This window comes from Macrotis lagotis, chromosome 2, assembly GCF_037893015.1.
Source record: "Macrotis lagotis isolate mMagLag1 chromosome 2, bilby.v1.9.chrom.fasta, whole genome shotgun sequence".
Lineage (NCBI taxonomy): Eukaryota > Metazoa > Chordata > Mammalia > Peramelemorphia > Peramelidae > Macrotis > Macrotis lagotis.
Window position 1 is genome coordinate 99,891,932 of NC_133659.1, and position 13,856 is coordinate 99,905,787.

The 13,856-nt window shown below is 42.7% G+C and overlaps 2 protein-coding genes across 2 annotated transcripts in view; both read right to left on the reverse strand.

Moving 5' to 3' along the window:
• CACNA1S (calcium voltage-gated channel subunit alpha1 S) overlaps positions 1–7,409 on the reverse strand; it is a 94,172-nt gene extending 86,763 nt beyond the window's left edge. The window contains exons 1-2 of the mRNA XM_074222319.1: positions 7,206–7,409; positions 2,324–2,429 (exon numbers count right to left, since the gene is read on the reverse strand). Coding sequence (XP_074078420.1) covers positions 2,324–2,429; positions 7,206–7,357 — 258 coding nt within the window. The 5' untranslated portion in view covers positions 7,358–7,409. The remainder of the gene's footprint in view (positions 1–2,323; positions 2,430–7,205) is intronic.
• A 2,003-nt stretch (positions 7,410–9,412) lies between these two features.
• ASCL5 (achaete-scute family bHLH transcription factor 5) lies at positions 9,413–10,033 on the reverse strand. The gene has a single exon (XM_074220404.1). The coding sequence runs from the start codon at positions 10,031–10,033 to the stop codon at positions 9,413–9,415; it is 621 nt and encodes a 206-aa protein (XP_074076505.1).
• Between the last annotated feature and the right edge of the window lie 3,823 nt (positions 10,034–13,856).

Consider the following 13,856-nt stretch of genomic DNA (forward strand, 5'->3'; position numbering starts at 1 on the left):
AAGAAAGTGAACTCTCACATTTGTCTGACTTTTCATGAAACCATTTGGGGTTTTTTCTTGGCAAAGACACTGAAGTGGTTGGTCATTTTCGATTCCAGATCATTTTACATATGAGGAAACTGAGGCAAACAGAGTTAAGTGACTTGCCCAGGGTCACGCAGCTATTAAGTGTATGAGGTCAGATTTGAATTCAGGAAGATAAATCTTTCTGACTCCAGACCTGACACTCTATCCACTGTGCCACTTACCTGCTCTAAGTAGGAGCAAAAGACCTAGATTTGTGTCACTAATCCAATACTTCCTAGCCTTGTGACTGTTGGAAAGTCATTTAATTAACCTCTATGAGCCTGTTTCCTTCTCTGTAATATAGAGATGGATAGATTTGATAACAGGGGAATGGGGAGATCAAGAAACCTAGGACATTTTTCAGTCCTTCACCATCCCCAATCTGATGAATGCATGATAAAGAAAATAATCTATAACATTCATATTTGATAACAGACCATTTGAAGGAGAAGGGAATGTGAAAATTTTGTTCCCTCACAGGTGAAAAGATGACCCATCCTGGACTGTCACAGACATTTGGGATTTTAAATTTTCACTTGTTTCCTTGTCCAGGGAAATATCCCATATGTTTGAATTGGGACTGGGGACCCCTCCAAGTCCTGCTCCCCAACCCAAACCCACTGGATATTTCCTTGGTCAGGGAGATTAGCAAAAACCCAAATCCCAGAAATCTATGAGAGTCTAAGCCATTCCTTCCACAGGTAAGAAAGCAGAATTGCCACCCCCCTTCAGTGATATTAAATTTGAAAAGTATGCAAAAGTATTTTATACTTGATTTGAGTCTCATAACAACCTTGTGATGTGGACTCCACAAATATTATTTCCCCCATTTTACAGATGAGCAAAGTGACACACTGAGAAATTAAATGTCTTGCTTAAAGCTATATATGTTTAAAGCATCAGCAATAGAATATGAACCTAGGTCTTCTTAGGTGATTTCAAAGCCCAGCCTACCATTCTCTCTTTGTCTCTCAATGTCCTGGATGTTTTGCTCTTGGTAGATTTACTTGGAAGTAAATATTTGTGTCTACCAGAGATATACTTTGAGGCAGAAGGGACTGAATTCTCAAATATGTCCCTTCTTCTGTCCCTATAAAATCTATATCTCTCTATAAAGATAAGTCAATGGGACCAAATTTCTTTTAGCTTATACACAGGGGAGGGAAGATTGAGACCCTTCATCTTATAAACCCACTAAGTTACTTATGACTCATTTTCACAGAATTTACATCTGGAAGGGACCTGAGAGATCAATTTGGGTCAATCCCACCTTTCACCTCCCAGAAGTCAGTAGGATTGGCTGACTTCCTCAGAGACCTGGAGCCCAAGTGGTGTTATCCAGAGCCAGATGGAAAACAAAGCTGACTGCAATCCAAAGGAATGGAGTGGATTACAAGCTGAGGATGAGTCAACAGCATGGTAGGATCTCCAAAACAGTCCAGCAGATCTCAGACTGCCCACGGGGAGTCATCTGAGAGGTTTTCTCCAGCTACTGAGAGGTGATCATCCTACTGTGCCCTGTCCTGGCTAGACCTCACCTGTGCTCAGTGATGGGAAGGGCATAGATAAGATGGTGATTAATCTAGAGTAAGAAGGATCTAAATCTATGCCAAGTGGGGACAAGTTGAGAAGCTAGGCATGCTGATCCTGAAGACCATATTGATGGGGGAGGTAGGTGGGAGTGAGGAGTTATCTGCACGTTCCTGAAGGGCTGGCAGGTGGCAGAAAGATTAGTCATATTTGACCTGGACTGAGAGGACAGAACTAGAAGTGATAGGAATATGTTGTTTAGTTCAGTCATAGCCCAACATTTGTGACCTCATTGGGGATTTTCTTGGCAAAGATACTGAAGTGGTTTGTCATTTCTTTCTCCAGCTCATTTTGCAGATAAGGAAACTGAGACAAAAAGGATGATGCAATCTGCTAGTAAGTATCTGAGAATGGATTTGAATTCTGGAAGATGAGTCTTTCTGACTTCAGGCTTGATGCTCTAGCTATCCCAGGGGGAAGATGGAAAGAGGCAAATTAGGTTTTAATTTAAGGAAAAATTTCCTCATCAATAGAGTGCCATGGAATTTTCTGGTGATGTTTCCCTCCTGAAGGGTCTTCAATCAGAGACTGAAGGACTATTTGAGTATATCATTGAGGTGATTCTTTTGTGGGGGGAGGATCTAGGTCTTTTTTTTCAGGGGGGGTCACTTTCTTTTCAGAAGTGCTAGGATTCTGTGGGAGTAGGAAGTAGTCAGGGCTTACTTACCAGGCCAAGGTTGAGGGAGTTGTTGTCATCCTCAGGCATGGGTAAATACACCGCCAGAGCCACACAATTGGCAAAGATGGTGAGTAAGATGATTGTCTCAAAGGGTCTGAAGGCAGGGTTAAGGAGAGTCCTTAATTATAAGGGGCCCCTTTGGAAGGAAGAGGGTTGAGCAGACACCTCCATAATACCCAGGACAGTACTCATAGGTAGCCAGATCAGTGTTCAGACAATCCTAGGCAAATAGCCCATTGTTCCCCTTGGGAGTCCTATACAGGAAAGGAGGTGGGAAAGGGGATCGAGAATTCAGTCACAAGAATTCAAGGAAAGATAGTTTAGAAAAGTGAATTCCTTTCTCCACATATTACTCATATCAACCAAGACAAATCTTTAGCCTTTCACACTTATGGTAACATTCCTCAAACAAGCTCTAATCATCTGCTTAAAAAGACCTGCAATGTTTCCTCGGTGCTTACAGAATAAAGTCTAATCTAATCACAGGCCCTCCTTGATCTAAGGCTTTCAATCTCTATAATTCTAACTTTTTGGTGAGTACCTTTCTGTTGGTTTTTTTTTTTTTTACAAGGCCATGGGGTTAAGTGGCTTGCCCAAGGTCACACAGCTAGGCAATTATTAAGTGTCCCAGGTTGGATTTAAACTCAGGTACTCCTGACTCCAGGGCTGGTGCTCTATCTACTGCACCACCTAGCCGCCCCTTCTAATCTAGTCCAGGGGTGGCAAACTCAAATAGAAATTGGGGCCACAAAAGAATCCCTGGCAGGCCACATATTGACTCAGAAAACCACACATTCCCAATCTTTGTGCCCTATTGTATTTTTGTTTATTTTGTTAGATATTTCCCAATTACTTTTAATCTGATTCTGTCCACAATCAGGAGAACTGTGGTTGGCTCATGGTAGCTGATGATTAATATCTCTGACTAGATTGGAGTCTAGTCCAGTGATTCTCAAACTTTTTGGTCTCAGGACCCTTTTGTACCTTTAAAAATTATTGAGGGATTCCCCTAAGAAGCATTGCTTATGTGAGTTTTATCTATTGCTATTTACTATATTAGAAATTAAAAGGTCTTTCTGAAAATAGTTTGATCATGCAGACCTCCTATAGATTTTTTGGGATTTGGGGAATTACACTTTTTTCTTTTTTTTAGTTTTTTTTTCAAGGCAATGGGGTTAAGTGGCTTGCCCAAAGCCACACAGCTAGGTATTTCTGAGGATGGATTTGAACTCAGGTACTCCTGACTCCAGGACCAGTGCTCTATCCACTGCACCACCTAGCCACCCTGGGAATTACACTTTTGAGAGCTTCTTCTCTAATCAAAAGAGATTTCTCACTATTTAGTGAGATTCAGTTATATATACATGTGCATGCACATATATACACACACACACTTATCCAATCAGATCTACTTTCCTTTCTCTGTATCTTTGCTTCTGGAACATCATAGAATCTAAGTTTAGTGCTGGAAGGGATGTTAGAGGTTATCAAGTCTAACAGCCCTATTTTTTGAGGACATGAGTCCAGAGAGGTTAATTTTTGTGTTAACCCACTGGTTTGGCTTGCCTAAGGTCACACAATAGGAAATAGTGGAACTCGGGTTCCATGACTCCTTCCATGTCATTTCCTGAGAATCAGTGGGATCTTGTAGAGAGAGTGAGGGACCATTTCTATAGTATTGTAAATATTGTCATTATCCCCACTTTTTGGGAGGCTGAGAGATGGTAAGAAATTTGCCCAGAACCACAGACAGTAAGGAAGGATTTGAACTGAGGAAGGATTTTTTTTTTTTTGCTTCCAGTGTGCCACCTGGATACCTCGTCTCTCTGAGATTGTAATTCATGTTAACTACCTCACAGGGTTATTATGAGGAAAGGACTAGAAACATTTATATAAATATTGATTTTTTTTGTAATTATCTGTCAGTTTCTTCAAGGTCTGTCTCTCCCTCTCTCTCTTCTCTCTTTCCCTCTCCCTTTTCTCTCTCTGTCTCTTTCTCTGTCTCTTTGTCTCTGTCTCTCTCCTTCTCCCTCTCTGACTCCCCCCTCTCTCTGTCTCTCTCTCTCTCTCTCTCCCTCCCTTCTTCTCTCCCCCTCTCCATCTCTCTCCACCCCTCCTTCTCTCCATCTTTCTCTCCCTCTCTCTTTTCTCTCTGTCTCTTTCTCTGTCTCTGTTTCTCTTTCTCCCTCTCTGACTCCCCGCCTCTCTTCCTCTATCCCCCCCCTGCCTCCTCCTCTCCATCTCTCTCCCCTCTCTCTCCCCCCACAAAGGATTTCTGAACTTCTGAGAATCTGGTTAGAATTCGGGCCAGGGGGTTATTACAATATGTATTAGAAGATCTGATGGAGGATGGCTGGTGGTGTAGCTCCAGGACAGAATGAACTCTCAAGTTTCCAGTGGTTCAAGGAGATTTCCATGGTGACGTCATCACAGACATATGCCCACCCACACAGACACAGTCCTATATCCATACACTTGAATAACTCCTCTTGTATATACTTAGAAATGCAAAATTTTGGGGAAGGCCCTGGAAGGGTGTGGAAAGAGATAACTCGGAAAAATTTTGATGATATAAAAACAGAAGATATCAATAAAAATGTATTACTTAAAAAGGAAAATCAGAACTTTCCTTAGGGATTAGAGAGGAGGGAGGGAGGCAGGCACCTGTGATTTCATCAGCATAGAGAACTTCTGGAGTGAAAACTCCACTCTTACAACAGAAGCCATTTATCAATCAGTCTGGAATGAGAGCATTAAGAGTTGCTGGGGGTGCTGGGAGGGTAAGTCACTTTCTACTGTCACACAGATTTTAATGATCAGTGACCAGATTTGAACCAGATGATCTTCATGACTGTACACTGATTCATACCCATAGACTTCACACACATAACTCCGCCCCACCTCCCGCCATATCTTAATCTAAACAGTCTATTTCCAAGACTCTTCCAATAACACCATAAGCCTCTCCAAGTATGACTGAATCTAAAGAAATTTAGAAATTTAGGTAAAATTAGAATTGGTCTGAGGAGGGCATGATGTGAGGAGCGCAGAACAGAGTGGAAGGGGGCAAAGGAGAGGAAAGCTGAGAATAAAGGGAATTAGGCTTGATCACACTTATAAAGATGACATGTCATTGAATAAAGTTAGGAAAATTTTCCCTTAGCCATTGAGACTCCTCATTCCTGGTTCCTCTCTCTCACTTTACTACTGGACAACAGCAGTGAGGGCCAACGAATAAGGATGTTTCATAAGCCGAAACTATTCTCTCCTGATGGAGCCCTGCCCTATGACCAGCTTGGCAGGAGACAAAGTCGAACTCTGTGAAGATAGACAACTTGGATGGGAAAATCTTATTTCTGTTGACTTTGAAGAGTACAGTTGGGGAAGGGACAGGACACAGAAGCAGCATAGAGAAGAGAGCAGATAAGAAAATTAGGGAGAAAGGAAGAAGAGCAGAAACATAAAGGGGATAAAAAACAGCCAAAGGGAAGGAAAAGAGGGAAAGGATCAGAGAGTGGGGATGGAGAGGGTGGGCAGAGATTTTATTGGCATAAGGGGAAGAGAAACAGAAAGGGAGATTTGATCAAGGGTAGGCAGAAAGCAGCTGAAGGGAATAGATTGATGCATATCCCACGTTATTTCAAACAGCTTTCACAACTTTCTCCTGAAATGGTTTGCTTCTCTCCCTTTTAGCCTCTTCTTTTTTCCCCAGGGACTCTATGTGCTCACCTTTCCAGATCTCTAAATGAAAGCGTTCTCCTACATCCCTCATTCCAGAAATCCTGACTCTCCCTCTATCACGTCCCCATCTTTCTTATAGCCCCAGGGCTCACTATTTTAGCTACTCTCCTCCATCAATCCTTCTGAAATTCTAAGCCAATCAGGAGACTTCTTTCTTTACTTATTGGACCTAAAACAAAGACTGAATGGAGGGATTCTGAGTGTCCACCCATAGGACAATCAGTTTGGGTTAAAAGCTAAAAACTAAAAGCTCTTAGTCTTCTTTTGCATCTTTGTGGTGCCCCCGTTTCTGTGAGGATTTTACTTGCCCTCTCTTCATCTCAAGATATGATTTCCTTATCCCTTCCCTAAGTCAACCGTACCAGTTTAACACTCCGGAGGCTTAAGCATTTATCCATAGGATCTCAAAAATTTTAAGTGGGAAGAGAATTTAGAGATTATCTAATTCAGCACCTTTATTTCACGCATCAGGAAACTGAGACTGTGGGGTGGGAGAGGTTAAGAGACTTGCCTTAGGTCACACAGGTGGCAGAGAAAGGATTGAAATCCAGGCCCTCTGACTTGAAACCCAACACTCTTTTCATCATACCATTTCTACTCTTGTCAGTCTCCTTTCACTGCAACTGTCCCTGCACCGATGAAATCTAGTACATCGAAGGATTGAATATTTCTAGCTTCTTTTCTCTAGCCTCTCTCTCTCTCTGCTTCTATTTTTCTCTAGCCTCTTTTCTATCTCTCTAGCTTTTTTCCTCTCTAGCTTCTTTTCTCTATTTCTCTAGCTTCCTTTCTTTCTCTCTAGCTTCTCTCCTTTTTCTCTCTCTAGCTTCTCTCTCTCTCTAGTTTCTCTTCTTTTTTTTCTCTCTCTAGCTTTTCTCCCTATATCTCTCTAGCTTCTTTTCTGCTTCTCTAGCTTCCTCCCTCTCTCTCTCTCCTCTCTCTCTCTCTCTCTCTCTCTCTCTCTCTCTCTCTCTCTCTCTCTCTCTCTCCTCTAGCTTCTCTTTTTTCCTCAGCTTTTTTTTCTCTAGCTCATCTCCTGATGTCTCCAGTTTCCTGTCCTTCGGTGGGATGGCTCCACCTTCCCCCCCGGCCCGGCCCCATCGGCGCCACTCGGGGTAGTCCCAAAGGATACTTCCATTCTACAATGCTGATGCAGGCCTTCCTCAAGGGGTTCTGAAGGGTGAGGCAGAACAGTGCCCGGGGTGGTCGGGGCAGGATCTCAGGAAGCGGCTTCTTGGGTTGCTTCTTCTTCTGGTTCTCGTCCTGGGGCGAGGAGGGCTCCATGCTTTCTGGTCCTGGTCGCCGCTGCACCCTGCCCGCCCCCTCCCTCTCCCCTGCGCCTGTCCTGGAGGGCCCCCTTGCCCCGGACTGGGCGAGCCTGGGCTCGGCGGCTGTTGGGGGTGAGGATGGGGGTGGGGCTGGGGGAGGGTGGTGTGTGTAAAATTAGCCCCAGCTTGGCTCCCGCTGTTCTGGAGTGCCTGGGGCCAAGGGGCAGCTGTCGCTTTTTCCCTCCCTTGCACAGGCACCAGCCTGGGGGTCGCGGAGGAAGCAATCTTCCAGCCATATTTTGGGGTCGGTGAGTGGAATGTGTTGGAGGAGAGACCCTTAGGGTAGGGGGAAAGGAAAGCAGAGGAAACAGGGTCCTGAAGAGACGGGCTGGCCTTCTTGTCTTAGCGTGATAGTGGAATATCTAGAGTTCTGGATTTGGAATCAGACAGACCTGAGATCAAATCCTGCCTTAGTCACTTAATAACAAGATGAACCTGGGCAAATGCAAGTTTTCTGAACCTTGATTTCCTCATCTGTAAAATGGGAATGATGATAACATCACCTGCCTCACAGGGTGACTGTGATGATCAAATGAGAACAAATATGAAATGATTTTGACACTTTAATTAGTGGTAAATAAAAGCTAATTATTGTCATTCCTAACCAGTCATATAGGATCATAGATGTAGAGGGGTGTGTGTGGGGGTCCTTGGAACCCCTGAGCCTCCTCCATCATTTTACAGAACAACTTGAGTCTGATAGGGATTCTCAGTCCTATGCTCCTTCCATTGTGGAACTCTGTCTCACCTCAAACTCCAGTCCCCCACCTCGAAAAAAACAAAAACAGGGGAGAGGAGCTGGGTTGTAGCCCAATTCACCCCTTAGTTTCCATTTCTCCTTTCTTTCAAGCTATTTTAACTTAAGTCTAGACTCTTCTCCCCAACATGAGAGTACCCTAAGACTGAACTTCCCCACTCCAGGATGAAGTCTTGTTTAGTAATCCTGGAGACCCATCAGGGAATGAGAGGGATGGGAGGAATGGGAGAGGAAGAGAGGGGACAATGGTTGGATAAGGACAAGTTGCTGTTGGGAGACACCAAAAAGTGAAAAAAAGCTTTTATTAAAACCTGATTTGTAGCTGGGGGGGGATAGGGCAGGGGGCTAGTATAGAGTCAAGGCACACATAGACCCTTTAGAGACTTGCAGCATGAAAGAAGAAACATCAAAAGAAAAGGAGGAGGTATAGTCCTCATTGCCCCTCTTCATTCTGCTACTCCCTCTCATTGCATTTCGGAATGAAGGTTGACTCAGATGGGTAGTCATGTATACACCAAGGACCAGAGGGTGGTGGGACTTACTTTGGGAAAGGTAAAACCCCAGAACTCAATCCCATGATACCATGCCCAGTCACCTCCACATCTAGTATTCATTCTACCTGCTTTGACCTCAGAAAGAGCCTGGAGGAGTAATTCCCCCACGGTCCCACCTTCATATTTCCTATGTGGGAATTTCCTTTATATCTGAGCCTCAGCAGGAGAGGAGGTGAGATTTTTTGAATTGGTGAACTCAGAATGAGTTATCTCATACGAAATAATCTTTAAAAACTTCAGCATGTGGCCACCAGGCTTTCAATAAATGCTTTTCCCTTTCCTTTTTTGGTGAGTTCTTAGAAGAGCTGCCTGCGAGGGAATGTGGTGGTGTCTTGGTTCATCAGCCTGGACGTGTGATTTTTGTCATTGTATTGAACTTCTCTACCATTACAAATGGTCAACTGTCCAACCACTAGTCATAGGGAGTTGGTTGGAACTTGGAGATGCTAGAATTTTGGAGTCTGGAGCCATCTGGTGGCAGTCATAGGTTACTGCATAGCAACATTCAAAACATTATCCTCTAGAGACTTTGCCATCTAGTCCAAGTGGACTGACCATTGAAGGGTGTGGGATAAAAAAGATGAATTGGTAGAGAATAGCCAACCAGGTCAAACATTTTTTTCCACCTTCTGCTGTTGGTCTTCTGGGGTCAGAGATAGAGAGATGAAGAGAAAGGGGCAGGTTATAGGCATGAGGGAATTCAGTGGCTGGATTCCTCTGATTCACAGAATGGGGATGAGGAGAAGTAGGATGAAGAAGAAGACTCCTGAACCAAGGTGGAAGAGGCCTTGGATTCACCATCACTGGTACAGTCTGTCAGAGGGCCAGGGGGAGGTTTGGGAGCTGGTCCTCCACCCAGGAGATTACTACCAGTTGTGGAAGCTGTGTCCTCTGGTGCTGTACTGAGCAGATCTTGCAGATATTTGATATATCGGATGGCAGCTCGAAGGGTCTCCACTTTGCTGAGTCTCTTCTCTGCTAGAGCACCTGGAAGGTGGCCCCGGAGTCGGGCATAGCCCTCGTTGACACACTTCACTCTTTGCCTCTCCCTCTCATTGCGTTTTTGGATGAAGGCTGGCTCAAAGGGGTAGTCATACACTCCAAAGGGACCGTGGAATGGGACATAGGGAAAGACCCCACCATATGTGTCATAATAGGCTGGCTCCACATTGCTGGGGTAAAGCAGGAAAGGCATGCTCATCAAGGACTCAGTGCGGGGAAGGTGGGAGTGCCCAGGAGGGGTCATGATCCCCAGCTGCATACAGCTGGGGGAAGCCACAGATCTCCGGTTCACCAAGGTCCCACAGAAATTATTGTTCATGGTTGCTGATCAAGATAAACCCTGAGGAATCCTTCCTTTCCTCTGTCTAAAGAGAAATCTACCTGCAGGGTATATATAAATCACATCTCTAGTTACAGCTTAGATTTGGAAAGAAATGTTGGGATATTTTTCTCCTTAGGAAGGTTTCTGGGGGCTTCCAGGCTCTAATATAAGCCATTACTCCTGAAAAAGAACCTTCTTCTCTCAGAGCTAGCCAGTAGCATCTCAAATTCTGACTGCTGCTCAGGAGGCCTCCTGGTTGCCCTGTCTGCCCTTCCAGTTTTCCATGGGCCAGTCAACAAACTTTTTCACTGAATGTTTCTGTAGAGGGAACATAAACACATCTTTCTGGCACTACCTCTGGGACTCCATTCCTCAGCCACATGGAAGCTGAGTTCTCTCTCTTTTTTTTTTTCAGAATATAGTTGAGGAATTTCACAAGAGAATTGATGGTCAAATCCTGGGAACTGTGGGACAAAATCTAGATGTTGTCTAGGGAGCCAAGGAAGTGAGGATGGTTGTTATAATTCAAGCTGCTCAGCAGAGATGGTCCCAGTAGTCCAGTATCAATTCTTCTAAGGAAAAGAAGAATAAAGATATCAGTCATAATGGGTATCTTTCTAGTGGCCAAATTGCCAGCATCAATGGCCGGCCAATGGAAGGAATAGTCAACAACCCAACAGTGGAAAAAAATCCCTTCTGTGCTGAAACAATCTGATTAGACTTCTTTACTCAAAGAAGGCAAAGGCACTCATCTAGTAGAAGAAATGAAAGAAACTAAATTCATGTTTAGTTTTATCTAACCAATTTAAGAGTGCAGATAACATCAACTCCTTTTTGTCTAAGTTATAACATCACATCTCCTAGAATCTGTGGACCCTCTGTAAGTCAGACTATTATTGTATGGATACAGCTGATCTTCTGGAAGCAGTCATGTTTGCAGCCTTATTCCTTTAAGCAAACACAATTGGGAACAAAGGAGTGGCAGAGACATGAACTAAGATGAGCATACGTCTTTTTGTACTTTTTTTTTTTGCATGAGTAGATGAGATCACATTATTTATGGGTTTTTTTGCAAGGCAATGGGGTAAAGTGATTTGCCCAAGGTCACACAGCTAGGCAATTATTATGTGTCTGAGATTGAATTTGAACTCAGGTCCTCCTGACTCCAGGGCCAGTGCTCTAACCATTGTGTCACCTAACTGCCCAGCATTATTTATATTTTGGAGCAGCTAGGTGGTGCAGTGGATAGAATACTGGGCCTAGAATCAAGAAGACCTGACTTCAAATTCCATTTCAGACATTTATTAACTGTTGCTTTTGTCCTTCATTCTTGAAGAGGACCATGCCATGCCATGCACATGAATTGGATTTGAGTGAAGGGGTGCTAGGCTAAGTCACCAGCCTCACTTTCTCTTCCAGAGATATAAATCAGGATAACTGGAGGTAGCTCTGGATGTGAAGCAATTAAGGTTAAGTGACGTGCCCAAGGTCACATAGCTAGACAGTATCAAGTGTCTGAGGTTGTATTTGAACCTAGGACCTTTGGACTTCAGGGCCAGTGATCTCTCCACTGTACCACCTAACTATGTGACCCTGGGCATGTCACTTAACTTCAGTATTCTCATTTGTATAATGGGGCTAAATGGAGAGGAAATGGGAGCATCAACCTCTCAAAGGTTGAGGATCACATGAGAATGACTGTAAAGCACTTATCAGACTGCATATAATAAGTGCTAGCTTTTTATGTTTATTATTTTATATTATTATTCATAAACCCTATAACTATATAATAGCTAACATTTATACAGCTCTTTACAAATATTTCATTTTATTCTCACAGCAATCCCATTAGGTAGTCCTATTATTACCTCCCTTTTCCAGATGAGGAAACTGAGACAAACAAGGCTATGTGACTTGCTAGGTCAAACAGCTAGGACATGTCACTGGTCACATTTGAACTCAGGTCTTCCTGAGTTCTTAGACTCCAGGTCTAGCCCTCTATCCCTGGCACCATTTAGCTGCCTGAATTTATCACAAAACTTTGTCTTTGGGTCCTTGAAAGTCCAAATCTGACTGAACCCATTTACCCTTGGAAAGGAAAGGGGTCATCACTTTAAAAGTAACCAAGTTACTTTAGAAAGAGTTAAAATGTCACCAATTCCTTTGCTCTGTTACTAGCATGATAATAATAATAATAATAATAATAATAATAATGATAATGATGATGATGATGATGATGATGATAACTATGTCTGATGTTCCAGTGACATGGAGAAGTTTATAAAACAGAAAGAAGCTATATCCCTCAAAATTAATACTATAAAGTACCATATTTAGTGCACCCTAGATGTGAGATTTGAACTTAAGTCCTCTGATTTCCAAATGAATACTTTTCTCTTCTTGCACTGAAAAGATGGAGAAACAAGGCTAAACAATAGTACAAATAGATGGATACAGAGCTGGTCAAATGGTCAGATTCAAAGAAGGATTAATTTTGGAACCTTGGAAGGAGATTTCTGGCATGATACCTAAGGGTCTGTGCTTGGCTCTTTTATCAAAGACTTGGATTGAGGGCCTAGGTGGCAAGCTTTTATTGAATTTTCAGAAAATCCAAAGCTGGGAGGAAGGGAGGGCTAGTACAGTAGATGTCAAAGCCAGCATCTAAAAATCTCTCATAGGCTAGGACATTGGGATGAATATAAAGTGGGATGCAATTTAATGGGGATAGATAAAAATAATAAAAATAAATAATCAATGAAAGTTTAATAATCATTTTCACAGATCTAAGATGAGCATTATAACTGGCAGTTTGTCTAAAAGTTGATATGGTAATTTTAGACATTGTATTTGACACATACCAGATGCTTAATAAATGATTATTGACTGACGGACTGACTGATTTTGATGAGCTCAAAGGATGATATGTTAGCAAAAAAAAAAAGGGAATGAGTATTTGGACTAATCAAAGAAGACAGATTCTAGGAATAAGGGTATGATAATTGTGAAGATTGAGAGAGTCCAGAGGAGGGTAACCAGAGTGGTAAAATGGTCTCAAGTTCATACCACTGGAGGGTTTGTTGAAGAAATATGAGATATTTAGCTGGATAGAGAAAAGTCAGGAGAGGACATAGTAGAAAACTAATTTTTTAGACTTATTCACATTGAGACATACTGAGCCATTGTGTGTGGTCCACTCAAATTGGGGACCACTTATGAAAAGACCTGGAGGAGGGAGATAGATCATCATATACAGAAAACCACTAGCAATCATTTTGATGGAAAAATTGAATATATGAAGTTGAGTAACACAAAAGACTGGAAAAACAGTTGCATACCAGATTGTGGAGAACTTTATATGTCAGACTGGGATTTTTGTATCTTGTCCTAGAGGCAACAAAAAGCTGTTGAAACTTTTTGAGTAGACTAGGGTACCATGTTTTAAGATTATTGGTTTGGTGAATATGTAGGATATATCAGAAAGAGAAGAGACAAGAGGTGGGGAGACTAATTAGGAAGTTATCATGATGTGGGCATCAACTTGAGCAAAAGTTCTGTGAATCAAGAGCAGAGGATGTAGGTTGTAGAGGTCGGGGGGTAACAACAAGACTCGATTGTCTATGGGGGTTGATAGGGAAGGGTCAGGAATGATTGCAAGGTAGTAAATCTGGTTAATTGGAGAAGATGGTGATATCATCTACAAAAATCATAATTTTTGGAGGAGTGAATGGTTTTGTAGGTACAAAGGGTGGGGTAGAAATATAATGGGTTACACTTGATGTTGGAGATGCCTACAGGAAATACCTATGGAGAGGTCCAAAAG

Bases quoted from the DNA above. Each gene is read 5' to 3' on its own strand.
- ASCL5 (XM_074220404.1), bottom strand. From the start codon at position 10,033: ATGAACAATAATTTCTGTGGGACCTTGGTGAACCGGAGATCTGTGGCT.